Source organism: Stegostoma tigrinum, chromosome 17 (assembly GCF_030684315.1).
Source record: "Stegostoma tigrinum isolate sSteTig4 chromosome 17, sSteTig4.hap1, whole genome shotgun sequence".
NCBI lineage: Eukaryota > Metazoa > Chordata > Chondrichthyes > Orectolobiformes > Stegostomatidae > Stegostoma > Stegostoma tigrinum.
The window spans coordinates 26,712,483-26,739,016 of NC_081370.1; the positions used below are offsets into that span (position 1 = coordinate 26,712,483).

The 26,534-nt window shown below is 41.7% G+C and overlaps 1 protein-coding gene across 6 annotated transcripts in view; it reads left to right on the forward strand.

Annotated features, from left to right (window-relative positions):
* sbf2 (SET binding factor 2) overlaps positions 1-26,534 on the forward strand; it is a 609,277-nt gene that overhangs the window by 387,337 nt on the left and 195,406 nt on the right. For all 6 annotated transcript variants that reach the window (XR_009446846.1, XR_009446845.1, XR_009446847.1 and 3 more), the window contains one exon: positions 9,817-9,966. Coding sequence is in view for 3 of the 6 variants with exons in the window: in XM_059652034.1 (XP_059508017.1) it covers positions 9,817-9,966 (150 nt within the window). In the remaining 3 variants the exon portion in view is untranslated. The remainder of the gene's footprint in view (positions 1-9,816; positions 9,967-26,534) is intronic.

Below are 26,534 nucleotides of genomic sequence, written 5' to 3' on the forward strand. Positions count from 1 at the left end.
AATAACTGACATATAACCTCCCTACTTTTGTATGCAATTTCCCTCCTGAAAAACAATAGCATTCTTTAACTTTCCTAATTTCCTGCAATAATCAAACCATGTTTTGCATTAGTTTGTTCATAATGTTCATGTGGTAGAAAATGAGTTCCTTAGCTTTATACAAAGGATGTTTCTCGCTCCAGCCACATTTTTGTGGTGATGTGATCCCATTAATAACTTTTACAAGCCGCCTTGATGGTTCAGACAGTTTATCCAATGGATAGATCAGCCATAAAACAAGGGAAAAGTCTAGTCCTCTGTTCAAGTGGCTGATCTCAGATGGGGTATCAGTCGGACTGCTGCAATTTACCAAATCAACCTTTGCTTAGAGTGATAAACCATTAGCTTTAATGTGATTCTTGTTTGTAACATGTTGTTGGCATTGGATAAAGGTAGATTTTGATGCCACATTTCAATATTCTTTCTGCAGCCCATTTTATCCAATTTGCCAGAATGCTGGTCCCAACATTTCAGATGAATGTTATGACAACTGCACAATTCCCTCTTTCTCTAATACAGTGCCAGCGTGCCATGCATTTAAGCATATCTCTCTCCGACCAATCTTTGAGTTGTCCTAAAAGTTCTGATCTTATTTACCCTTCACTAATTTAGCTCGTTTGGTAGTCCAGAGATTATTAGCCTTGTGATTCTGCTTTCTAATTTAGTTCCTAGTTGTTCTGACCTCCTTAGCAGTACCTCTTTTGTAGTTCTCCCTGTGCCATTGGTACACTTGAGGTCCATGATAACTGGATACTTTCTCTCCCAAGTTCCTTGTGTTCTGAACCTGGCATCAGGTCAAGCAAGATAGCTATCTGGATTCTAACTCCCAGTTGCAGTGAAAATAAACTACCCCAACTACTCTTCCTGCTGATAAAATTATATTCCTTATCACTTGGCCTACCTTCGTACAATAATGTCATAGTCAGTTTGTTCATTCTTCCTCCAATGAGTGCTGTAGTCCACACAAGTAGCAGAAACCTCAAATCTGTTGGACAGTTGCAAAGACTGAGACTTCTCCATTGCTACCTTCTGGATCTCCATACTTTCCTCACTTGATGTCACGCGCTCCTACCTCTGACCACATGATCATATCCGAAGTACCTAAGGGGCTAGCTGGCTGCTGAAGCAAAGGGCTGGATTTTGAGGTGCTGAAATCCCTGAGATGGTTAAAATGTCAATGGTAAGCGGGCTCACCCTAGTAACATCCGTCCCTCAGCAACTGAATGCCAACCCAAGTGTCAATCTTGAAACTGAGACTTCATTCCCTTGCTTGGAACATAGTCCAACAAATGGCTGGCAGGTCTGATGTTTCAGCAACTCCTTGTGGCTGCTGCTGGGATCCCAATTAAGAGCAGATCAAAATTAAGCTATGTCCAGTGCATCCCAGGGGTTATGCTGGTAGGCTCTGGCAATGGTGTGGGTTATTCTGTTTTAGAGATAGGAGAGAAAGGATGACATTACAGTTATGCTTCTGATGGGAACCAGTTATCCACAAAAGAGGACCCTCCCTTACCCAACTTTGCTCATGCAACTGAAGCTGTTGGCATCTCAAATGGTAGGAGTCTGCCCCTGTCTGAGGGAAGTATGAAGTTGGTTACTGAAGCACACCAACAAGCCCAAGGACAGGTTGGTTCCTGATGCCTCTACTGCCATGTAAAATGTGAAATTGGTCAAGGATGAATAGGTAGGTAGGCAAGTTACATGGCTGAACGTCCTGCCCTGGTCTCAAACCTGCTGTTAAAATCACTTTTATAAGAAAGTGATGCAAGCAACTTCAAGCAAGGAACAGATGCGCGATATCCTGGTGTTACTGTCAAGTTGTTCCACATTGCAGAGGAAACTTTTTTTCTGTCTGCCTCACCAGTTACTTGATTTGTATGTCATGGAGTTTATGTACTTGTGTATTAGCTGTGAGTTAAACTTACTATAATAGTTAACACTAATGATGAGTAATGTGAGTACCCTTTTGATGTCATGATTAATTTTATTTGCTGCCAGTGAACTTTACTGCACTGAAAATGAGCCACTAAAAGCATGAAATCTCAGCTATTCCGGTTTCAGGTTTTCAAATTTTTTAAACAAGGCAAAAATGTTTTTTCTACTTTTTAGTAGGAACAGGAGTGGGTCATTTAACCCTTCAAGCATGTTCTGCCATTTAATGAAAATATGGTTGCCCTGAGACCTCACCTGCCTTTGCCCCACATGCTCTAGAAAATTTTGGCTAACAAAAATCTATAAATTTCTGTTTAAAATTACCATTGGGTCTTGCATAAATTGCTGTTTGTGGAAGACGTTTCTTAATTTCTGATCCGTTCTGAAAAGAAATGTTTTTCAGAGCTAGTTTTTATTAGAAATGGGCTTTGAAGGAGTTCTTTGAAGGATTTCTCCCCTTGAACTCTACCTAGTGAGTTACCAAACACAAGTTTCTGCTGCTTAACTCATTATGCATGCACCATGCTTCTATGATGCCACTCTTGCGCTATTTTGCATTCTTGTGAAACATGCGCCAGGGTTTTCTGGGAGTTGCATGACAGCACCATGTGCAAGACCAGGTTATGCCAGATGAAACACTGCTAGCCATGAGTACACATAATGGGAGGAAATATTTTTTTAAAAAGCTTGTGGATGCAGATGGGTGGCACAGATGACACTTGACTGTTAATTGAATCTCATATTCATTAAGATTTTGCTACTTTACATCATCACCTGTATGCTCAACTGTCGTAGTAACTGCAGTTGCAAGAGTAGAGCCACAGAGGTTGTGTAATGTTAGAACCCTGCCTGAAGGAGTGTGCTACTTTTTCCCCTAATGCCCTTTTAATTCTGTTATATAATGAAGGTTTAATTGGCTGGCCAGCATTTATTGCCCATCTCTAGTTGCTGTTCAGAAGGTGATGTTGAGCCCAATTGAACTTCTGCGGTCCATGGACTGTAGGTAGACCCACAATATTGTTAGGGAGGGAATTTCAGGATTTTGACCCCAATGACAGTGAAGGAATGGTGATATATTCCCAAGTCAGGATGGTGAGCAGCTTGAAGAGGATTTACCAGGTGCTGGTATTCCAGTATATTCCATGACTTGCTAGTGGTCATGGGTCTGTAAAGTGCTGTCTAAGAATCTTTGGTGAATTTGTGCGGTGCAGCTTAGAGAACTTACATGCTGCAGCTACTGAGCATTGCTGGTGGAGGGAGTGGATGCTTGTGCATTTGGTGCCAATCAAGTGGGATGCATGGTAACACAATACCTTGTCATTTCTTCAATATGGGAATATGTTGGAAAGGTTTCAAACGGTTGATAAAATAATACTTACTGAACAACCAGAAAGTACGAAAAAGAAACAAACAAAATGTGCAGTTCCTCCTGGAAATAAGAAGGTATATTTCAAATAACAACAATTTTACAGTTAATGAATGATGACTTTGCCCAGCTCATATTTGTTGAAAGTCAGTTTCAACGAAGTCCTGTGAGGCCTTTTGTGCCTGGCACTACATTCCTTTATTGTGCTAAAGGTGATGTTTCTGTTGCTCAATTTCTTCACAAGAAAACTGCTGCTGCTCTCCCAGCTCTCATTGAGTCATACAGTCATACAGCACGGAAACAGACCCTTTGATCCAATCATCCCATGCCCAACATAATTCCAAACTAAACTAATCCCACCTGCCTACTGTTGGCCCATATCCCTCCAAACCTTTCCTATTCATGTACTTTTCCAGATGTCTTTTAAATGTCGTAATTGTACCCACATGCACTACTTCCTCAGGAAGTTCATTCCATATGCAAATCATCCTCTGTGTTTTAAAAAAAATTGCCTCCTAGGTCTTTCTTAGATCTCTCTCCTGTCACCTTAAACATGTGCCCCTTAGTCTTGAAATTCACAATCTTAGGGAAGAGACAACTACCATTTACTGTCTCTGTAACTTTTATTATTTTATAAACTTCAATCAGGTCACCTGTTAGCCTTCCAAGCTCCAGTGGAAAAAGTCTTGGCCTCTCCAGCCTTTCTTTGTAACTGAAACCTTCCATACCTGGCAACATCCTGGTAAATATCTTCTGAGCTCTCGCCAGTTTGATAATATCTTTCCTATAATTGGGTGACCAGAACTGGATGCAGTATTCCAGAAGAGGCCTCATCATTGTCTTGTTCAACTCCCAAATGACTTCCCAACTCCTCTATTCAATGGACTGAACAATGAAGGCAAGCATACCAAATGCCTTTTTTAACCACCCTGTCTACATGTGATGTAAGCTTCAAAGAATTATTTACCTGTATCCTTGTGTTCTGCAACACTAACCAAGGCCTTACCATTAACTGTACAAGCCCTATCTTTGTTTGTTGTACAAAGTGCAAAACCTTTCATTTATCCAGATTGAACTCTCTCTGCCATTTCTCAACACTTTGATCTGTTGGATCAAGATCCCTCTGTAATCTTAGAAAATCTACTTCACTGTCTATTATGGCACCAATTTGGTGTCTGCAAACTTACTAACCATGTCCTTCTAAATTCTCATCTAAATCATTTAGATAAATGACAAACAGAAGAGGACACAAACCAATCTGTGCTCAGGAGATGCTGCTTGGCCTGCTGTGTTCATCCAGCTTCACACTTTGTTATCTTGGATTCTTCAGCATCTGCAGTTCCCATTATCTCTCCTCTCCACCTATCTTCTTTTCTCTCCATCTTTGGTCTGCCTCCCCCTCTCTCTCTATTTATTCCAGAACTCTGTCTCCATCCCCCTCTCTGATGAAGGGTCTAGGCCTGAAACATCAGCTATTGTGCTCCTGAGATGCTGCTTGGCCTGCTGTGTTCATCCAGCCTCACATTTTATTATCTTGGATTCTCCAGCATCTACAGTTCCCATTATCTCTGATACAACCTTCCACACTTACTCAGTCTCCTGCCATTAAGTTAATTATGTATCCAGTTAGCAAGGTCACCCTGAATCCTTCACTGACCTAACTTTACGAATTAGTCTACCATACAGAACCTTGTCAAAGGCTTCCTAAAATCCAAATAAACAACAACTACTGCTCTTCCGTCACCAGTCTTTCTGGTAACTTCCTCTAAAAACACAATCAAGTTTGTGAGACATGATTTTCCTCTCACACAATCATGCTGACTGTCCCTAATCAATTTTCACCTCTTTAAATGTCCATAAATTCTATCTTTTACAATCACCCCAACAATTTACCACAACTGAAGTCAGACTCTCAGGTCGATAGTTCCCCAATTTCTCCTTACAACCTTTCTCCTTACAACCTTTCTTAAAGAAAGGTGCAACATTAGCCACTCTCCAGTCATCACGCACCTCATTTATAGTTATGGATGATGCAAATATTTCTGCAGGGGGCCTCATAATTTCAACCCTTACTTCCCACAATGTTCTGGTATACATTAGATCAAGTTCTGGAGATTTGTCCACCTTTTTATATTCCCTAAAGCCTCCTGAACTTCCTCATCTGGAATGTGAACTGTTTTTAAAACATCAAAGTTTATTTCTCTGCATTTTCTAGATTCAGTTTTTACTGAGGAGAAAGAAATTGACGTGAAATATTCATTTAGTACCTCTCCCATCTCCTGGGGTTCAACACAAAGATGGCCTACTTGACCTTGGAGGCCCAACCATCTCTTGTTACTGTCTTGCCCTTAATGTATTTATAAAATCTCCTTCAATTATCCTTAACCTTTTCTGCCATTGCTATCTCATATTCCCCCTTTGTCTTCCTGATTTCTCTCATGAGAATGCCCCTCTACACTTTAAATTGATTTAGAGACTCAGTTGAACTAACTTGTCTATATCTTGACTAGAACCTCAATATCTTTATTCATCCATTGTTCCTTAATCTTACCAGCCTTACCCTTCACTCTAACAGAAACAAACTGCTTTGGAACTCTCGTCATCACACTCTTGAACATCTCCCACTTGTTAGACATCCTTTTACCTGCGAACAGTCTGTTCCAACCAACTTTTATACGTTCTTCTCTCATACCATTAAAATTTGCCTTACTCCGATTAAAAACTTCAAATTTTATGGAAGGCTTATCCTTTTCCATAGTCATTTTGAAATTGATTCCTCGGCCCAAAGTGTTCCCCCACTTTTAACTTCAGTCATTTGCCTTGCCTTATTGCCCAAAAGGTCTAGTTTTGCTTCTTCTCTAGTAGGAGCATTCACATATTGATAAACAAAGTTTTCTTGAACACATTTGACAAATTCTTCGCCATCCACACCTTTAACACTACGTTCATCCTAGTCAATGTTTGGAAAATTAAAATCCCCCATGATTGCAACCATATTATGCTTATATATATGTGAGATCTCCCTACATATTTGTTCTCAATTTCCCTCTTCCTGTTGGGGGACCGATACAATCCCATCAGAATGATCTTTCCTTTCTTATTTGTAATTTCTGCCCATATATTTTCAATGGATTAATTTTCAGAAATATCTTCCTAGTTACAGTAATAATTGTTCCTTAAACAAAAATGCCACCCCCACCCCCACCCCCACTCCCATCCCCCGCACTTTCTTGCCTCCTTTTGTATTCTTCCTATAGCATCTAAAACCTGGAACATTGATCTGTCAGTCCTGTCCATCTCTCAGCCAAGTTTCTGTAATAGCTATGACGTCCCAATCTCATGTTCTTAAACATGTCCTGAGTTCATCAGCCTTAACCTGTAAGACCTGTTGCATTCAAATAAATGCTATCTAGTTCTTTAGAGTTACTGTATACTCTGCCTGCCTCTTGTCTTTCTTTTCTAATTGACATGCTCTGCTCACGTTCAGAACCATCCCCTTCACTCCTTCTGTTTACAGTGCTAATTAAAGTTCCTCCACTCACCCTCTTAATCTGAATAAAGCCTTCCTTAACAAAATCAGCAAATTTCCCTGCTAACATATTTATCCCTTCCCAGTTTAGGCCCCAAAAGACATTCCAATTGTCCAAAACCTGAATCTAACAACAATACATCAGCTCTTCAGCCAATGATTTATCTACTTTAACGTTTTGCACCTTCTCTTGTTTGAATTTGGCATTGGGAGCAAACCAGAAATTACTACTTTTGAGGTTCTACTTTTTAATCTTCTACCTAACCTCTGAAATTCACTCTGTACTGCTTTAATCATTTCCCTTAAAATGTGATTCCTACCAATGTGTATAACAATTTCTTGCTTCTTAATCTCACCTTTGACAATATGCTTGAAATGTTTAGAGACATCCTTAATCCTAGCACCAAGAAGGCAACAAACCATCCTAAGTTTACACTCACTGCCACAGAATCACCTGCCTATGCCCCTGACAGGAAAGTTCCCTATAACAATAATTCTATTAAATCCTGTCAAACGCTGCCTAATATAAGAATCATTCCAAGTGGCCCTTCCATTTTCATCAGAGACTTCTACAGTTCCAAAAACTGAAGGTAGTTCAGAAGTCTGTAGTGGATATTCCTGCATCAAAACACAACTCGTTATTTTTAAAAAACACTGTTCGGTTTTTGAAAAATGAATTTCCAATGTTTTTTTAAAAAAGCCTAAGAAAAATCTTTGCAATGTGAAAAAAATCCCTGTAAAACATACAGACTTTTCTAACTGAGATAATGGGAACTGCAGATGCTGGAGAATTCCAAGATAATAAAATGTGAGGCTAGATGAACACAGCAGGCCAAGCAGCATCTCAGGAGCACAAAAGCTGACGTTTCGGGCCTAGACCCTTCATCAGAGAGGGGGATGGGGAGAGCGAACTGGAATAAATAGGGAGAGAGGGGGAGGCGGACCGAAGATGGAGAGTAAAGAAGATAGGTGGAGAGAGTATAGGTGGGGAGGTAGGGAGGGGATAGGTCAGTCCAGGGAAGACGGACAGGTCAAGGAGGTGGGATGAGGTTAGTAGGTAGATGGGGGTGCGGCTTGGGGTGGGAGGAAGGGATGGGTGAGAGGAAGAACCGGTTAGGGAGGCAGAGACAGGTTGGACTGGTTTTGGGATGTAGTGGGTTGGGGGGGAAGAGCTGGGCTGGTTGTGTGGTGCATTGGGGGAGACTTTTCTAACTTCTGAATTTAGAATTAAAAAAACTCAGCCGCTCACTTTTAGAATCTTAAAAGCTCATTTTTTGAAAAAGTCAGATTTTTAAAAATCGCCTTTTTTTGTTTTTGGTTTTTTTGAATATTACTGAAACAAAATGAATAAAAATCTTATTAGTAAAATATAATGAGTGTAACAACTCAAATATCGATCACATCCTCATTTTGGCTACTCTAGTTCTACAGAGCACACATGCAAGGATTATGCAACACTTATGTTTATTTAAAGAAAAGTACTTTAAAAGGCAATATAACAAATATATAATTCAGAATACCAAATCACTCACTGCATTTGTAGTGTCTTTTAATACCTCTCATGAACCTTTTTTACTTAGCTGTGGGTTTTAGCAGTGTGCAGATGATGTGGACCAATGAGTTGGTTTGCCAGTAAAATTGGCTGGTTTGTATACTCAAGACCGATTATCAGTGACAAAAGTCATCTGCCTGCCAACAACTTGGTGATTGTCAATTAGCTGAACACCTTGGGATGTGAGCAAGACAGACAGAAGCAATTCATAGCAGCAGAGAAAGCAACTGATCTGCAGTAGCCAAAAAATTACACTCGGTACTATGCAGTAAGCCACTTTAAACCTGAGGAAAACCGGTTTATTTTTCCCTTGGCAGATGCTGCATGTAATGACTTTGAATAGGATAAGTCTGATACTTCTCATAAGTGAAGCAGTCACCTTGTGCCTCTTGCTTTTGGGAAAAGGAACGTCAAGGAGAAACCTTCAGGTCACAATAATCAACCCGACAGTTCTTGGGAGCAAAGATTATAGAACTGTTTTTCTAGCTTCTCCCCAATGCTCTCTTTTCTTTGTGTTTTTTTTCTGCTTACATTTGTCAGTTTAAGGGGAATTTATAAATGGGTTTAGAGTTTCAATTTGTAAAACTGCTTTCATTTGGTTTAATTGTTTTGCTATAGCCAGAATCTAATAATCTGCAATGAACTGATTTCTTGTTAAGTACAGAGACCACCAAGGATCTGAAAATCAGGTAGTTGAGTGATTTTGCATGTTTCTTTGAAAAAAATTAATTTTTGATATTACCTCTGGGAACACCAGAGCTTAATTTCCTCTGTGTTGCCTCAGTGACTTGTGACAACAAACAGGTAGAAGTTAACATTGGGAACTTTTATGCCTAAGCTGAGTGTGTTAGCGTAAAAATGTTCTCAATCAGCTTTCTTTTATCACCTAATGCTGCAGGATTGTATTATGAAATTGTGACCATTTTACTGTATCTACAAAACAGAGACTACATTACTAATCAATTTATATTCATATCCTATCATATGTAAAATACATAAACAGGAGGTTTCTCAGAAGTAATTTTGGGAAATGGTTCAATTTTATGATGACACTATCTAGAGTGGGTGGCTCAGTTGTAGCACTTCTGCCTATTAACCAGAAGCGCAAAGGGCTAAACCCCCAGAGTTTCAGTTGTCCAGGAGTGTTCATATGACTCAATGCAATTGTTAATCAGTCTGGAAAATCCCGAAGGGAGATACAGAAGTGAAGGTGCAACAAACTACTTCCCATATGGGCAGAGTTCCTACAAACAGTGTACTGTGCTCTGAAGTAAAATCCTCAAATAGTGGTAGATTTTGGCATTGTAATGACAAAATATTCATTCACAGCAGTCATGCAGTACTCAAAGGATTTTACTGTAGAGTTTACATTTTCAATTATTTTGTTTGCTTTGCTAGACCCTTCCAGCTGCATTGCGTGCCTTAAAGGGTCGAGTGGCTCGTCAATGTCTCATACAGGAGCTAAGCTTGCATGTTCAACAAAATCGGGCAATACTGGATCACCAGCAATTTGACTACACAGTGAGAATGATGAATTGCGCTTTACAGGTAATACTTTTTGTTACCATATGATGAAAAAACACTGCCATTTTTTAGAAGTACCGTTATAAAGGAGTAATTGTTTGTCCCATGTTCAGATCCATTTTGTTATGGGTCTGACCTCAATTGCAGACCCGACCTCTGGCTGAATTTCTTGTACTTCTGATGGGTACATTCTTGTTGGGTGGGCATATAAAATAGGGCTGACTCCCATAATCGGGAGGGTAACGAGACATCAAAATTGGCGGCTGGCATACCATATTTGAAGAAATAATTCAGTCAATGTAGCTTGCTAGTTCACTACAGAACTACCCTATCCATACCATAATATTGTTGCATATTATAGACATCCTTTTGTTTTGAAGTTTAAAGCATCTTTTGTGGGATGAGTAATACCTATGATGGAAGCCCCTTGCACATTGATGGTGTTGTTTAACAATAATTTATAAAAGTTTCATGGTTAGTGGAACTGAAACTAACTTTTAATGACAAAATGATTAATTGTACTTCAGTTTGAGTTGCTGTATTGAAATTTAAACTTGTGTCCCCAGGTCATGAGTTTGGGCCTCCAGATTACTAATCCAGAAGCATTACCACTGTGCAGCTTTCCTCCCTGCACATTATTCTTTATATGCATTAAACCAATGACAGAGTAGATCAGTATGAGCTGTTGATAAAATACATGAAACATACAGATTAAAATATGGTATATAAGATTGTTTGCTACAGTGGTACTAATAAATACATATTTACTATTGCCAAAAAGGTACATTTTGTGTGAAGCCTCTTGTCTTGCACTCATCAGAAAGAAAAATCACAAAAATGCCAATTTGAGGGAAAACCAACATTTATACAGCATGAGAGGTGAATGCTGATTAATTGACAAGTGGGCTGTAGGTAAAAGTAACCACTGCACAGTCCTTATGGAGACAAAGTCCCTCTTTTACAATGAGAATACCTTCCATAATGTTGTGTTGCAAATCACTGTGCTAATTGGGACAGACTTTGAACAGATCTAGCAATTCAAGTCTGGGCATCTATGAGGCACTGTGGTCAATTGACTGCAGCAGAATTGTACTGCAGCACAATCTGCAACCTCAAAACCAGTAGATCCCCCACTCCTCCACAACCATCAAGCCAGGGGATCAGTCCTGTTCAATAAAGACTGCAGGAGAGCATGCTAGGAAACATAGACGATAGGAGGAGGAGGCCATTCAGCCATTCAAGTCTGCTCTGCTATTCTTCACGATCATGGCTGATCATCCAACTCAATAGACTAATCCTGTTTTCTCCCTGTAACATAGAACATCCTTTGATCCCATCCGCCCTGAGTCCTATATCCAGTTGCCTCTTGAATTCGTTCAGTGTTGTGGCATCAACTACTTCCTTGGTAATGAATTTTTTGGGTGAAAAATGTCTCCTCATCTCCACCGCTGCACAGGAGGAGCAGCATCAGGCACCCTTAAAAATGAAGTGCCAACCTGATGCATGAACCATGTATGACTACTTGCATGCCAGAAAACACAAGAGGAAAGTGAGAGACAGAGCTAAGTGATCCTACAAACAACAGATCACATATAGGCTGTGTAGTCCTGTTGTTTCCAGTCGCAAATAGGGGTTAGACAGTTAAACAATTCACTGGAAGGGAAGGCTCCACAAATATCCTCATCCTCAACTACGGAAGAGCCCAACACACAAATGCAAAAGATAAGGCTGAAACGTTGACAGCAATCTGAAAGCAGAAGTGTCAAGTTGATGATCCGTCTTGGCCTCCCCCAGTGATCCCCAGCATTACAGGTACTAGTCTTCAGCCAACTTGATTCACTGCGTGTGATACCAAGTAATGATTGGAGGCATTGGATACTGCAAAGACTCTGCACCCTAACAACATTCTGTCAATAGTACTGAAGACTTGTGCTACAGAACTTTCTGCTCCCCTAGTCAGGCTCTTGCAATAGTGTTACAACATGGGCTTCAATCTGACGATGTTAACAATTGCACAGGAATGTCCTCTACAGAAAAAGCAGGACAAATTCAACCCACCAAATTATCAACCCTTCAGTCTACTCTCGATCATCAGTAAAGTGATGGAAGTTGTGATCAACAGTACTGTCAAGCAGTATCTACTCAACAGTAACCTGCTCAGTGATGCCTGGAGAGTGTTCTGACACTGAAACTCAGTCCTGACCTCATTACAGCCTTAGTTCAAACATAGACAAAGTAGTTGAATTCAAGAAGTGAAGTGAGAGTGACAGCCCGAGATATCAAGGCTGCATTCAATATGGCATCAAGGAATCATAGCAAAACTGGATTTATTGGGAAACGGAGGGAAAAGTTTCTGCTGGTTGGTGTCATATCTGGTACGTAGGAAGATGGTTGTAGATGTTGGAGGTCAGTCATCTCAACTCTGCAGGAGTTCCTCCCGCTGGTGTCCTAAGCCCAACCACCTTCAGCTGCTTAATCAATGATTTCCCATCCATCATCGGGTCAAAAGTGGAGATGTTTGCCAATGAAACACAGTTGTCAGCAGTATTTGCGCCTCCTCAGATTCTGCATCAGTCTACGTTCAAATACACAAAATCTGAACAACATGTGGGCTTGGCATGGTGAGTGGCAATTAGCATTCATGCCATACAATTGACGGGCACTGGCCATCCCCAAGAAGAGATGATGTAACCACTGCACCTTGACTTTTAATGTTACCATCACTGAATACCCCACTATCAATATCCTGGGGTTACCATTGATCAGAAACTCAACTGGACTCGCCACATAAAAGAACAGGGCAGGTATTGGAATGCTGCAGCAAATAGCTCACCTCTTGAATCCTTAAAGCCTGTCCGCCATGCACAAGGCACAAGTCAGGAGTATGATGAAATACGTCCATTTGCCTGGATGGGTACAGTTCCATCATTACTCAGGAAGCTTAACAGCATCCAGGAGAAAGCAAGTGATTTGATTGGCCCTACGTCCACAAGCAGCCAAATCCTCCACTGCTAATTGTCAGTAACTGCAGAATGCATTATCAATAGGATGCACTGAATAAATTCAGCAGAGGTCCTTATGCAGCACCTTCGAAGTCCACACCCATGTCCATCTAGAAGCTCAAAGGAAATAGATAGCTGAGAGCACCACCACTTGCAGGTTTCCCTCCAATTTCCACACCTGGACTTGAAAATAGATCAAGTTCTTTTATTGCACTTTCACTGTTGCTCCGGTCGAAATCCTGGGATTCCCTCCTGAAGGACATTGTGGGCCAACCAACAGTATGTAGACTGCAGCAGTTTGAGAAGACAGCTTCCCACCACCTTCTCAAAGGCATTTAGGAGGAGGTAATAAATGCTGGCCAGACAGCCCTGACCATGTTCCATGAATGAGTGAATAAAAAAGTTTTGCATCCACTGCCTTTTGAGGAAGGGAATTTCAAAGACACTCAACCCTCATTGATATCTTAAGTGGACAACCCTTTATTTTTAAACTATAACTTTCAGTTCTTGATTCTCCGAGAAGAAGAAAGATTCTTTCAACATCCACTTAGTCAACTACCCTTGGGATCTTCTATGTTTCAATTATGATTCGAGACAATAAATTTAATGACTTCAATTTGAAGAGAATGGCCTCAGTCTTGCTGAAACAAGATTGCAGGTTTGCTTTTTTTGTTATTCATTCGTGAGAATTGGGTGTCGCTGACTCACCCACTATTTACTGCCTATCCCTAATTGGCCAGACTGAGAGTCAACCACTTTGTGTCGTTCGAGTGACATGTAGGCCAGACTAGGTAAGGATAGTAATTGCTTCGCCAAAGTACATTAGTGAATCAGATGGGTTTTTCAGGCAATTAGCAGTGGTTTCAAGATTATTGTTCAAATCCAAATTTCAAATTTTTAATGAATTAAAATTGTGAACTAAACATAAAAAGTTAGAAGCTCTAAAGGAAGGGTAGGAAAATGAAAGGGTGGGAGGATAGCCTAGGGGACACAGCTTCAGAAAAAAATTTAAGATGGAGATGAGGAAATTCCTCTTTGAGGGTGCATTAATCATTGAAATTTTCTTACTCCAGAGAACACTGAAGGCTGGATCATTGAACATACTCAAGGCTGAGCTTATAAGTGTGTGTAGGGGACAAGCAAGAGCATGGAATTAAGGCCATAATGAGATCAACCTTGGTCTTAATTAATGCCAGAGCCAGCTCGGGGGGTCTAATGCCCTAGTCCTGCTCCTAATTCTTTTCTGTATGCTTTAACAATTAAGGGTGAAGTCACTTCAATTACACAACAGCATACAACAAGAGCTAAATAAGCAGTGGATGCTTTTTGGGTAGAAATAAGATGTAGAGAAGGATTTAAGATATAGTTCATATCTGTGTTCTGGTAGCTTATATCAGTGCTGGAAATAAGCTCATAGAAAAGGCAAAGAGTATTCATTTGAGACCTCAATTTTCATTTGACGTGGGCTTATCAAATTAGCACATTTTGGAAGATATATACAAGTGCATTTTCTGAGTGTGTCCAGAAGCATTAACTGTAATATTTTCAGTATGTTTTCATGCAGTGTTGACAATTTGTTACCTGTCTGTAATTGCCCTAAACTGGTGTGGAGCTGTCTATTTGAACCACTGTTAGGTCAGCATACAAATTCCAGGATTTTAATTCAACAACAGTGAAAGAATGGTGATTTAGTTCCAGGTCAGGATTGTGCGTGGCTTCGAGGAGAACTTGTATGTGGCAGTGCTCCCATACAACTGCTGCCATTGTGGTAGAGGTTATGGATTTGTAAGGTGCTGTCGAAGGACTCTTTGCAAGTTGCTGTCTTGCATCATGTATATGGTATGACCACTGCGCTTCAATAATTCCCATTTACTGTGATTTTACTTGACTTTGTGGTGTGCCATAGTTAGTCAAATCCTGGCATGATGTCAAGGGCAGTCACTCCCACTTCACCTCTTGTGTTCTGCTCTTTTTGCAATGTCTGGGCAAGGCATCTAATAAGGGGATTAGAGGCATTGGCCTTGGTTATTGCTGTAATATTGCTGCTAAGAGCTGTAGATATCACCTTCTGTCACTTAGCCAATGATCAAAAGCTTAGTGATGGCACTGGATTGGATTTATCTTGCCTTTTGAGAATAGGATATACGAGGCAGTTTTCCACATCATTGGGTAGATGCCAGTGTTGTGACAGTAGCAGAACTGTTTGATTAGGCATGTAGCTCGTTCTGGGGCAAAAGTCTTCAGTGATACTATTGTGATATTGTCAGACAGCCTTGTAGTTTCCAGTGCCTTCAGCTGGGGAAAATGAGAAGACATGAAGACAGAAATTTACTTAGCTGACTAGCATTATGGTCAATGGCCTGTTTTTAAATATACATTGTGTTCATCAATGTAACTGGAGTTTTCTAGGATGGTTAGGAGCTTTCTACCTTGTGCTTTCTTATGTCATCACAGCTGGTATTGCTTGGGTTCAGGTGTTTATGCTTTTTGAGTTGACACAAATCCCTGTTCCAGTCTTTTGGCATTAGATCAGTTTAATAGATGTAACAAAATAAAAACTAACGAGATAGAAACAACAAATGGTTCCGTTGAAATAAACTGATCAAGCTGATTGGTCTGAAGGACATAGATGCTAGCCTGAGTCTGCAGCAGGTGGTGAGGGTAATAACAAGAGCAAAAAACAAACTTGACCTTATCCTTACCTAATCTGCCAGCTGCAGTTGCATCTGTCCATGACAGTGTCAGTAAGAATGACCATCTCGCAGTCCTTGTGGAGACGACGTCCCATCTTCACATTGAGCATAACTTCCATTGTGTTATGGGACAAACTTAACACAGATCTATCAACTCAAGCTTGGGCATTCATGAGACACTGTGGGCCTTCAACAGCAGCAGAATTGTACTCCAGCGCAGTCCATAACCTCATGGCCCGGCATAACCCCCACTCAACCATTGCCGTCAAGCCAGGGATCAACCCTGGTTCAATGCAAAGTGCAGGAGGGTGTACCAGGAGCAGCACCAGATATGTCTGAAGATGAGGTGTCAATCTGATCAAGCCACCAAACAGGACTGCTTGCATGCCAAACAGTAAAAGCAGTAAGTAATAGACAGAGCTAAGCAATCCCACAACCAACGGATCAGATCTAACCTCTGCAGTCTTGCCACATCCAGTTGTGAATGGTGGTGGATGATTAAACAACTTACTGGAGGAGGAGGTTCCACAAATGTCCCTATTCTCAATGATGGAAGAGCCCAGCTCATCAGTGCAAAAGATGAGGCTGAAGCATTCACTGCAGTCTTCAACCAAAAGTGCCGAGTGGATGATCCATCTTGGCCTCCAGTGATCCCCTGCATTGCAGATACCAGTCTTCAGCTAATTCAATTCAATCCACGTGATATCAAGAAATGGTTGGAAACATTGAATACTGCAAAGGCTGCGGACCCTGACAACGTTCTGGCAATAGTACTGAAGACTTGTGCTCCAGAACTTGCTATTCCCTGAGCCAAGCTGTTCCAGTACAGTTACAACACTGGTATCTAGCCGACAATGTGGAACATTGCCCAAATGTGTCCTATATACAAAAAGCAGGACAAATCCATACCAGCCAATTACTGCTCCATTTGTCTACTCTGAATCATCAAAAAGTGATGGAAGATGTCATCAACAATGCTATCAAGCAGCACCTGGTCAGAAATAAACTGCTCGGTGATGCCCAGTTTGGGTTCCACCAGGGCCACTTGGGTCTGGATCTTGTTGCAGCTTTGGCTCAAGCATGGACAAAAGAGCTGAATTCTGCAGGTCAGGTGAGAATAACAGCCCTTGATATCAAGGCTGCATTCAACTGAGTGTGGCATCGTGGAGCCCTTGCAAAACTGGAATCAATGGGTATTGAAGGCAAACGGTCCAGTGGTTGGCGTCATAACTGACACAGAGGAAGATGGTCGTGGTCGTCGGAGGTCAATCGTCTCAACTCCAGGGCATCTCTGCAGAAGTTCCTCAGGTCAGTGTCCTCAGCCCAACGATCTTCAGCTGCTTCATCAATGACCTTCCTCTATCATAAGATCTGAAGTGGGGATGTTCGCCAATGAGTTGCACAATGTTCAGCACTATTCACGAATCCGTCAGATGCAGAAGTAGTCCATGTTCAAATTCAACCAGATCTAGACAATATCCAGGAATGGACTGGCAAGTGACGTTCGTGCCAGACAAATGCCTGGATATGACCATCTTGAATAAGAGTCAATCTAACCACCATTCCTTTACATTCAGTGGTGTTCACTGAATCCCCTGCTATCAACACCCTGGGTATTATCATTGACCAGAGATTTAACCGGACTCACCACATAAACACAGTGACTGGAAGAGCAGGCCAGAATCTGGGAATACTGCAGCGAATAACTTACCTCCTGACTCCTGAAAGCCTGTCCACCATCTACAAGACACAAATCAGGTGTGTTATGGAATACTCCCCACTTACCTGGATGAGTGCAACCCCAACAAACTCAAGAAGCTTGACACCATCTAGGAAAAGCAGCCCGGATGATTGGCACTGCATCCACTCCCTCCACCACTGATGTTCAGTAACAGCAGTATGTACTATCTACAAGATGCACTGCAGAAATTCATCAAAGATCCTCAGATAGCACCTTCCAAACCCACACTCACTTCTGTTTAGAAGGACAGTGGCTGCAGACAGATGGGAACACCATCACCTCCAAGTTCCCCTTGACTTGGAAGTATATTGCCATTCCTTCACTGTCACTGGGTCAAAATTCTGGAATTCCCTCCCTAATAGCATTGTGGGTCAACCTACAGCAGATGGACTGCAGAGGCTGAAGAGGCAGTTCAGCACCACCTTCTCAAGGGCACCTCTGGATGGACAAGAAATGCTGGCCAGCCAGCGATGCCCACATCCCACAAATGAACAGAAAAAAATTTTTCCCCCTCTCTGATGAAGGGTCTAGGCCCGAAACAGCTTTTGTGCTCCTGAGATGCTGCTTGACCTGCTGTGTTCATCCATCTTCACACTTTATTATCTTAGAAAAAAAATTATATTTTGTTCTTAACTTGTACCTTCTGAAACTGAAAATTCCTTCCACTGAGCAGAAATAGTTGGTTATTATTGCCTACTTTCAAGTAAATTTATGCTTAATAAACCAAACAGTATACCTGTAGAAACAAAACCCCCAACCAAGAACAAAGATACAGAAGGCAGGCAGAATTCAGGCATGTTGCACACTTTATTCAAGCAGTCACCAGATAACGCAGGTCAAGGGCCACGGACTCCCGCCTCTACCCTGAGTCTGTCCTTGAGGTGAGGACACCAGTTATCCCCTTAATCTTTAGCTCATGTTGGAAGAGAGGTCAGTGGCGCTTTGGTTTAAACAGTGAGATACAATATTTTTGTACATTCTACGAGATTATTGTAACACTAAATGTGTCACTGTGCCCTTTGCCTTATTCTATACAACTGCAATTCTGTGAAACACCTAATCAATGATGTCCACTCCTGTGGACAGCCCTAGGTTCCCTAATCTCATGATATTTAACAGACATTATAATCACTAGGCCTTGGGATCTTTCCAAGCATTCTATTAATTTGCATTTCAGGTTACTGGCTATAGTCCTTCGGCCATGTCCCAGACTCGCTTATCTCTAAGGACTGCTTGAATTCTGTTGTTCATTGTATTCATTTGCTACCTCTATCAAATTCTGTTACTCCTGTTATCTTTTTCCACTGTCCTAATTATAAAAAGACAGTTGATTCTTATTACTGTAACATTTGTAATATTAATTTCTTTATAAACTTAGTTATATGTAAAGTTTTGTCTCGATCACTACTGTTAGCACTGGTTAGCTAATGAATTGTGATTAATTAGTTTCTTACAACGTGAACGAGGCATTCTTTTAGTGATAAAGGAAAGCTTCCCAAGACTAATTAACTTTCACATCTGTACTTGAATCATTTCCCTTGATGCTTTCAGTGATCTTTGTATTTTGTTATACATGTGTATTTATAAATGTTGAAATCTGTCTCTGAATATCTGAAGAATCTTTGACGCAAGTCTATTTCTTAATATTGTGAATAATTTCAAAGAAACAAATACTTGCTGCAAAATGCCATTATCTGCTATTTTCACATGATGAGCTAGGTTGACTGTCTTCTGGGATGATTTACATCCCTTGTCCTAACTCTGTTCACCTAATGGGCCAGCATTCTTTCATTACTGAGACTAGAATCAATCACTTCTGTAATTTAATGAACTTGTTTGTTCTTTGAGGGGTTTTTTTGTGAACCACTATCCCATTAGTTCATCTGTGTTTGTTATTGCAGGAGTTTACTTTCCACTTAAATGTTTGTTGCAGTTCTTCAAACTCTCTCTCTTTGGACATTTCTTATCAAACTGTCTCTAACAAATCTTCTTGCAGATGTCATTTGTGCAAGGCTCCCTTTTGCCTCAGAAAGACCTTTTCTGAAAGGTGCCGCTATGTCTTAATTGCTGGAGCAGGCTTTTAATTCTGTTTACCAGATGTCAGTTATATTCTTTCGGGTGAGAGAAACGGCTTAGCTGCCAGCCATTTTCTGGGCAGCTGTAACAATACCAAGGAGATGGTAAATCTGATGATTCATAGTTTAAAATATTATTTATTAAGAACTATTTCAGTCAAAATTGAGTTGTGGGAATATTGATACCATATTTGATTGCATTATGTGATATTTATTAAAGGAATTTACAAGGGAGGTGATAGAAGAATGAGGAAAACTAGCCACAAATGAATTGTTAATCATGCAAATTTCGTCTATCAGTTGTACCCCGAAAAAGATTATAGTTTCAAAATAATCAGTTCAAAATGTATGTTTATCAACTAACGACTTTTCCTTGGTAAACTGCAAACAGAAAATGTTAAATAAAATCTGACTTCAAAGTTAAATGACGCATTTTGAATAGATGACTGCAGATATGTTCCCAAGCAGAAAGATTAGAGAGTAAATTGCTCAATATCTATACGACAAAAATAATAAATGGAAAAATGTGACTGGAAAAAGAAGCTCACTCAGTGATTGATGAATATCTGTACAACATTAAATGCAGAGTGGTTAGGAGTGGGAGAAGAAGAAACCTTACGGAGAGAACTGTGAGCCTGTTAATTGCAACACTGGACATCAGGATTCAAATAAATCACTTGAATGTTAAGAATAGGTTAGACTGGTGGTTGAAGGATAGAGGTTAAGGGGGACAAGAACAGTTGCCACATGGAATTATAATTTTGAATTGTTTTGAGGATGACCACCAACCCAGACTTTTTTGTGTTTGAATTTCAATATCTACTGTATCACAAACTGCAAGGCTTGAAGAAGTATCATCTAAATCTCAAAGTATCCGTGTGCCTTCATAGGACAGCATCATTTTATAGTATTTTATCATGATGCAGGTGGAGATTTTCCATTCAAGTTTCTGTGTCTAGTTTCGGGTCTTCAGGTTTGTGGATCTTTTCCCCATTGGTGTATTATTGCAAGAGAGCATGTTTGATACCGTCTTATTATCCTTGCTAGAGCTAATATTTATTTAATTTCTCATTATTTGTCTAAAATGCCTACTTAGTGATATTAAATAACAAAGTGTGGAGCTGGATGAACACAGCAGGCCAAGCAGTCTCTCAGGAGCACAAAAGCTGATGTTTCGGGCCTAGACCCTTCATCAGAGAGGGGGATGGGGAAAGGGAACTGGAATAAATAGGGATAGAGGGGGAGGCGGACCGAAGATGGAGAGGAGAGTATAGGTGGGGAGGTAGGGAGGGGATAGGCCAGTCCAGGGAATACGGACAGGTCAAGGAGGCAGGATGAGGTTAGTAGGTGGGAAATGGAGGTGCGACTTGAGGTTGGAGAAAGGGATAGGTGAGAGGAAGAACAGGTTAGGGAGGTGGGGACATGCTGGTCTGGTTTTGGGATGCAGTGAGGGGAGGGGACGAGCTGGGCTGGTTTTGGGATGCAGTGGGGGAAGGGGAGATTTTGATGCTTGTGAAGTCCACATTGATACCATTGGGCTGCAGGGTTCCCAAGCAGAATATGAGTTGCTGTTCCTGCAACCTTCGGGTGGCATCATGGTGGTACTGCAGGAGGCCCATGATGGGCATGTTGTCCGACGAATGGGAGGGGGAGTTAAAATGGTTCGCGACTGGGAGGTGCAGTTGTTTATTGTGAACCGAGCGGATGTGTTCTGCAAAGCAGTCCCCAAGCCTCTGCTTGGTTTCCCCGATGTGGAGGAAGCCACACCGGGTACAGTGGATACAGTATACCACATTGGCAGATATGCAGGTGAATATCTGCTTAATATGGAAAGTCATCTTGGGGCCTGGGATGGGGGTGAGGGAGGAGGTGTGGGGGGCAAGTGTAGCACTTCCTGCGGATGCAGGGGAAGGTGCCGGGTGTGGTGGGGTTGGAGGGGAGTGTGGAGCGGACAAGGGAGTCGCTAAGAGAGTGGTCTCTCCGGAAGGCGGACAAGGGTGGGGATGGAAAAATGTCTTGGGTGGTGGCATCAGATTGTAGATGGCGGAAGTGTCAGCGGATGATGCGTTGTATCCAGAGGTTGGTGGGGTGGAATGTGAGAACGAGGGGGATCCTCTTTGGGCGGTTGTGGCGGGGGTGAGGTGTGAGGGATGTGTTGTGGGAAATGCGGTCAAGGGCGTTCTCGACCACTGCAGGGGGGAAAGTTGCGGTCTTTGAAGAACGTGGACATCTGGGATGTGCGGGAGTGGAATGCCTCATCCTAGGGGCAGAGATGGTGGAATTGGGAGTAGGGGATGGAATTTTTGCAGGAGGGTGGGTGGGAGGAGGTGTATTCTAGGTAGCTGTGGGAGTTGGTGGGCTTGAAATGGGCATCAGTTTCGAGCTGGTTACCTGAGATGGAGACTGAGGCGCCCAGGAAGGTGAGGGATGTGTTGGAGATGGCCCAGGTGAACTTGAGGTTCGGCTGGAAGGTGTTGGTGAAGTAGATGAACTGTTCGAGCTCCTCTGGGGAGCAAGAGGCGGTGCCGTTACAGTCATCAATGTAACAACCCCACCACACCCAGCACCTTCCCCTGCAACCGCAGGAAGTGCTACACTTGCCCCCCACACCTCCTCCCTCACCCCCATCCCAGGCCCCAAGATGACTTTCCATATTAAGCAGATGTTCACCTGCACATCTGCCAATGTGGTTTACCGTATCCACTGTACCCGGTGTGGCTACCTCTACTTGGGGAAACCAAGCGGAGGCTTGGGGACCGCTTTGCAGAACACCTCTGCTCAGTTCGCAATAAACAACTGCACCTCCCAGTCGTGAACCATTTTAACTCCCCCTCCCATTCGTTGGACAACATGTCCATCATGGGCCTCCTGCAGTGCCACAATGATGCCACCCGAAGGTTGCAGGAACAGCAACTCATATTCTGCTTGGGAACCCTGCAGCCCAATGGTATCAATGTGGACTTCACAAGCATCAAAATCTCCCCTTCCCCCACTGCATCCCAAAACCAGCCCAGCTTGTCCCCGCCTCCCTAACCGGCTCTTCTCCTCATGCCGCACCTCCATTTCCTACCTACTGACCTCATCCTGCTTCGTTGACCTGTCCGTCTTCCCTGGACTGACCTATCCCCTCCCTACCTCCCCACCTATACTCACCTCTCCACCTATCTTCTTTTCTCTCCATCTTCGGTCTGCCTCCCCCTCTCTCCCTATTTATTCCAGAACCCTCTCCCCATCCCCCTCTCTGATGAAGGGTCTCGGCCCAAAACGTCAGCTTTTGTGCTCCTGAGATGCTGCTTGGCCTGCTGTGTTCATCCAGCTCCACACTTTGTTATCTTGGATTCTCTAGCATCTGCAGTTCCCATTATCTCTGATCACTACTTAGTGATATTGTTCACTTTCAATTTTTTTCTCTTCTCTTCACCACTTCTCTAAGTTATACTTGTCCACAGTTAAGATTCATGTCGAGACGAACACCTTTTAGAAAGATGTTCATGTTTTCACTGAGTGGTGAGATATTAATTTTAATATCTTCACTAGAATAAATTAAAAGCATATTTACTAAAAGTTGTTTTTGTAGGCGATTTATTGTTTCCTAAATAATCACTTGGCTGTTTGACTGCAGAGATAGAATTAATCTATTTTCTCAGAAATGTGTTTCATCTCTGACATCTACCATCAGAACATAGAAAATATTTCTGATATTCTTCAGCTTTGCCTGAGGACTATCTGGAACTTTAAATCTTCCAACGAACAGTTTTCAACCTAGCCTAATATCCTGCATGTGTTTGCAGTGTCCAGTTTTCTATCAAAGTAGAAAATCTTACACATATCGTTAATTAGGGTTCAGATTTTGTAATGCAGGGGGTTCTTACATAATGCAAGTGCCAGCAATGTGAATTACAAATAGGGGCACCTTATTTGCAAAGTGTGAACTTTGTGTTGGTGAGAACGAGATTCCAGTGACGTTATTATATGATTGGTTTGTGGGCTTTCTCCTGAGCATGTAACGAAAGAGTCCCCATGCTGGCATCAAGGATCCTCACGATTCTGTACAATTCTGCTGTGTTACCCACAAAATGCAAGGACAAAGTGGCAAGAATAATAATAACAAGAAGCATCCTAGTGATAAAATTGCAGGTGGTGTACATAAAAGAAAGGCTATAATGCTGGAAGAGAAGCGAAACGTTGCAAAGCATTTTGAGTGGAATGTGAGAAAATCTGATACTGCTTGTTTCACTGCAATGAAGCGGTTCTTTTCAACACCATTCGAGACAATGCTGAAAAGAGTAAAGCAAGTTGAATTGCTGGAACAAGTCTGAATGCTAGCAAATTTGGGAAGTCACAGACAAAGGAACTTTACATAGACTGGCTTCTAAGTGTGGGGACAAATAAAGAAGTGATCTGGGACCACATTTCTCACCGTAAAAAAGAATGCCTTATCAATTTATGAAGATCTAACAAAACAAGGCCAAAAGCCCTGCAGGTGTCCCTGTCTTTAGTACTAGTAGTGGCTGGTTTGCGGGTTTTAAGAACTGCTATGCTTTTCATAACGTAAAGTTATGTGGCAAAGCTGCCAGCGCAGATGAGGAGCATACATTAACATTTCCTCCCATAATTTTTTAAAAAATTGATAAAGAACGCTACAACTTGAGTCAAATTTTCAGTTAGGATGAGATATGTTTTCTCTTCTCTTCACCACTTCTCTAAGTTATACTTGTCCACAGTTAAGATTCATGTCGAGACGAACACCTTTTAGAAAGATGTTCATGTTTTCACTGAGTGGTGAGATATTAATTTTAATATCTTCACTAGAATAAATTAAAAGGTAATAATAATAAGCTTTTAAAGCTTATTATTATACCATGCTGGGTGCCAATGTCAGTGGAGACTTAAAGCCTGAGCCTGTGGCAGTGCCACACTGCAAACCTGTGAGCCTTGAAAGATTACCTTCAGTCTACTCTCGACATCCACTTTAGATCAGGCAAAAGAGTTTGGATGACTGGGCAATTTTTTTCTGAACTTATTCTAATTTTTTTTGAAGATGTTTTTAAAAAAATTGCAAAAAAAGAAAAATGTAGGTTTCAAGATTCGTTTCATCTTGGATAATGTGCCAAGCCACCCTCAGACCATTGGTGAGCTTTCTGAAAATATCGAAGTGCATTTTGTACCCCCAAGCACAACCTCTCTCCTTCAATCTATGGACCAGGGTGCAAGAGCAGCTTTTAAAGCTTATTATTTAAGGCACACATTTAAGACACTGATTGCAGCCACTGAGTGTTCTTCAGTTTTGGAAGAGCTAAAACATCAAGAATGCAATTGACATTATCGTGGAGGCCTGGAATGATGTCAGTAAGGACTGCTTGCATGCAGTTTGGCAGAAGCTTCTCCCATTTTTTTTTCCAAGATTTAAAAAGCTTTGATCCATCAGACGAGCTCCCAAGTATAAAAGAACATTGTGCTGATCCTGCAAAACAAGCTGGATTTAAAGAAGTGGAGTGTGAGGATGTTGAAGAGCTTGTTTGAGGCCCAATGTGAAAATCTGTGTTCAGCTGATCTATAACAACTTGTCGCTGAGGAGGAAGTGGAAGCTGGAGATGAAGAATGTGAGGTCCAGGCTGCAGCACGATGAGTCCTTTCCACTTCTGTTTTGTCTTCTATTCTGAGGGAAATTGAGAAGCAGTTGCACCGATTAGAGGACAATGATTACATTGCAGAACACAGCAAGGTAGCAGTTTGTAAACTAAAATCATCTTTGGCACCCTGTGAAATGCTTCTTCATGAAAGATGAAAAGGACAAAGCAGCAAAACCAGATTTTTTTTTTAAAACCAACCCCTATTGTCAGAAGACAATGAACCACAGCCATCCACTCGTGGATTAACTATTTTTCGTCCTAACCCTCCAACTGCACCTGAAAGTGGTGGTGGTGACAACGATGACAACCTTCAGTCCCTGCATTAACGACAGAGCTACCTCAGAACCTCTCCTTCCCCCCCCCCCCCCCAATCAAGTCATCCTAACATTTTTTTTCAAGTTAAGGTGATAAATTTACTGTGTTTCATTACTGGATGTGAATTAAACATTTGTTCAAATTGTGCTATCCTTTGTGTTACACTTTTGAGTGATTTTTGAATCATTTTGAGTGAATTTTTTTTTGATTGGTCTGTCCCAAACCCCCTTTTCCCACAGACAATAGACAATAGGTGCAGGAGTAGGCCATTCGGCCCTTCGAGCCAGCACCACCATTCATTATGATCATGGCTTATAATCCACAATCAGTATCTGTTCCTGGCTTATCCCCATAACCCTTGATTCCACTGTCTTTAAGAGCTCAATCCATCTCTTTCTTGAAAGTATCCAGATACTTGGCTTCCACTGCCTTCTGGGACAGAGCATTCCATATATGCACCACTCTCTGGGTGAAGAAGTTTTTCCTCAGCTCTGTCTAAATGGCCTACCCCTTATTTTTAAAATGTGTCCTCTGGTTCTGGACTCACCCATCAGCGAAAACGTGCTTCCTGCCTCCAGAGTGTCCAATCCCTTAATAATCTTATACATCTCAATCAGATCCCTTCTCATCCTCCTAAACTCAAGTGTATGCAAGCCCAGTAGCTCCAATCTTTCAACATATTAATAGCCCCGCCATTCCGGGAATTGACCTCATGAACCTACACTGCACTCCCTGAATAGCAAGAATGTCCTTCCTCAAATTTTGAGACCAAAACTGCACACAGTATTCCAGGTGCAGTCTCACCAGGGCCCCGTACAGCTGCAGAAGGACCTCTTTACTCCTGTTCTCTCTTCCTCTTGTTATGAAGGCCAGCATGCCATTAGCTTTCTTCTCTGCCTGCTGTACCTGCATGCATGCTTTCATTGACTGATGTACAAGAACACCTAGATCTCATTGTACTTCCCCTTTACCTAACTTGACTCCATTTAGATAGTAATCTGCCTTCCTGTTCTTGCCACCAAAGTGGATAACCTCACATTTATCCACATTAAACTGCATCTGCCATGCATCCGTCCACTCACCTAGCCTGCCCAAGTCACCCTGTGTTCTCATAACATCCTCCTCACATTTCA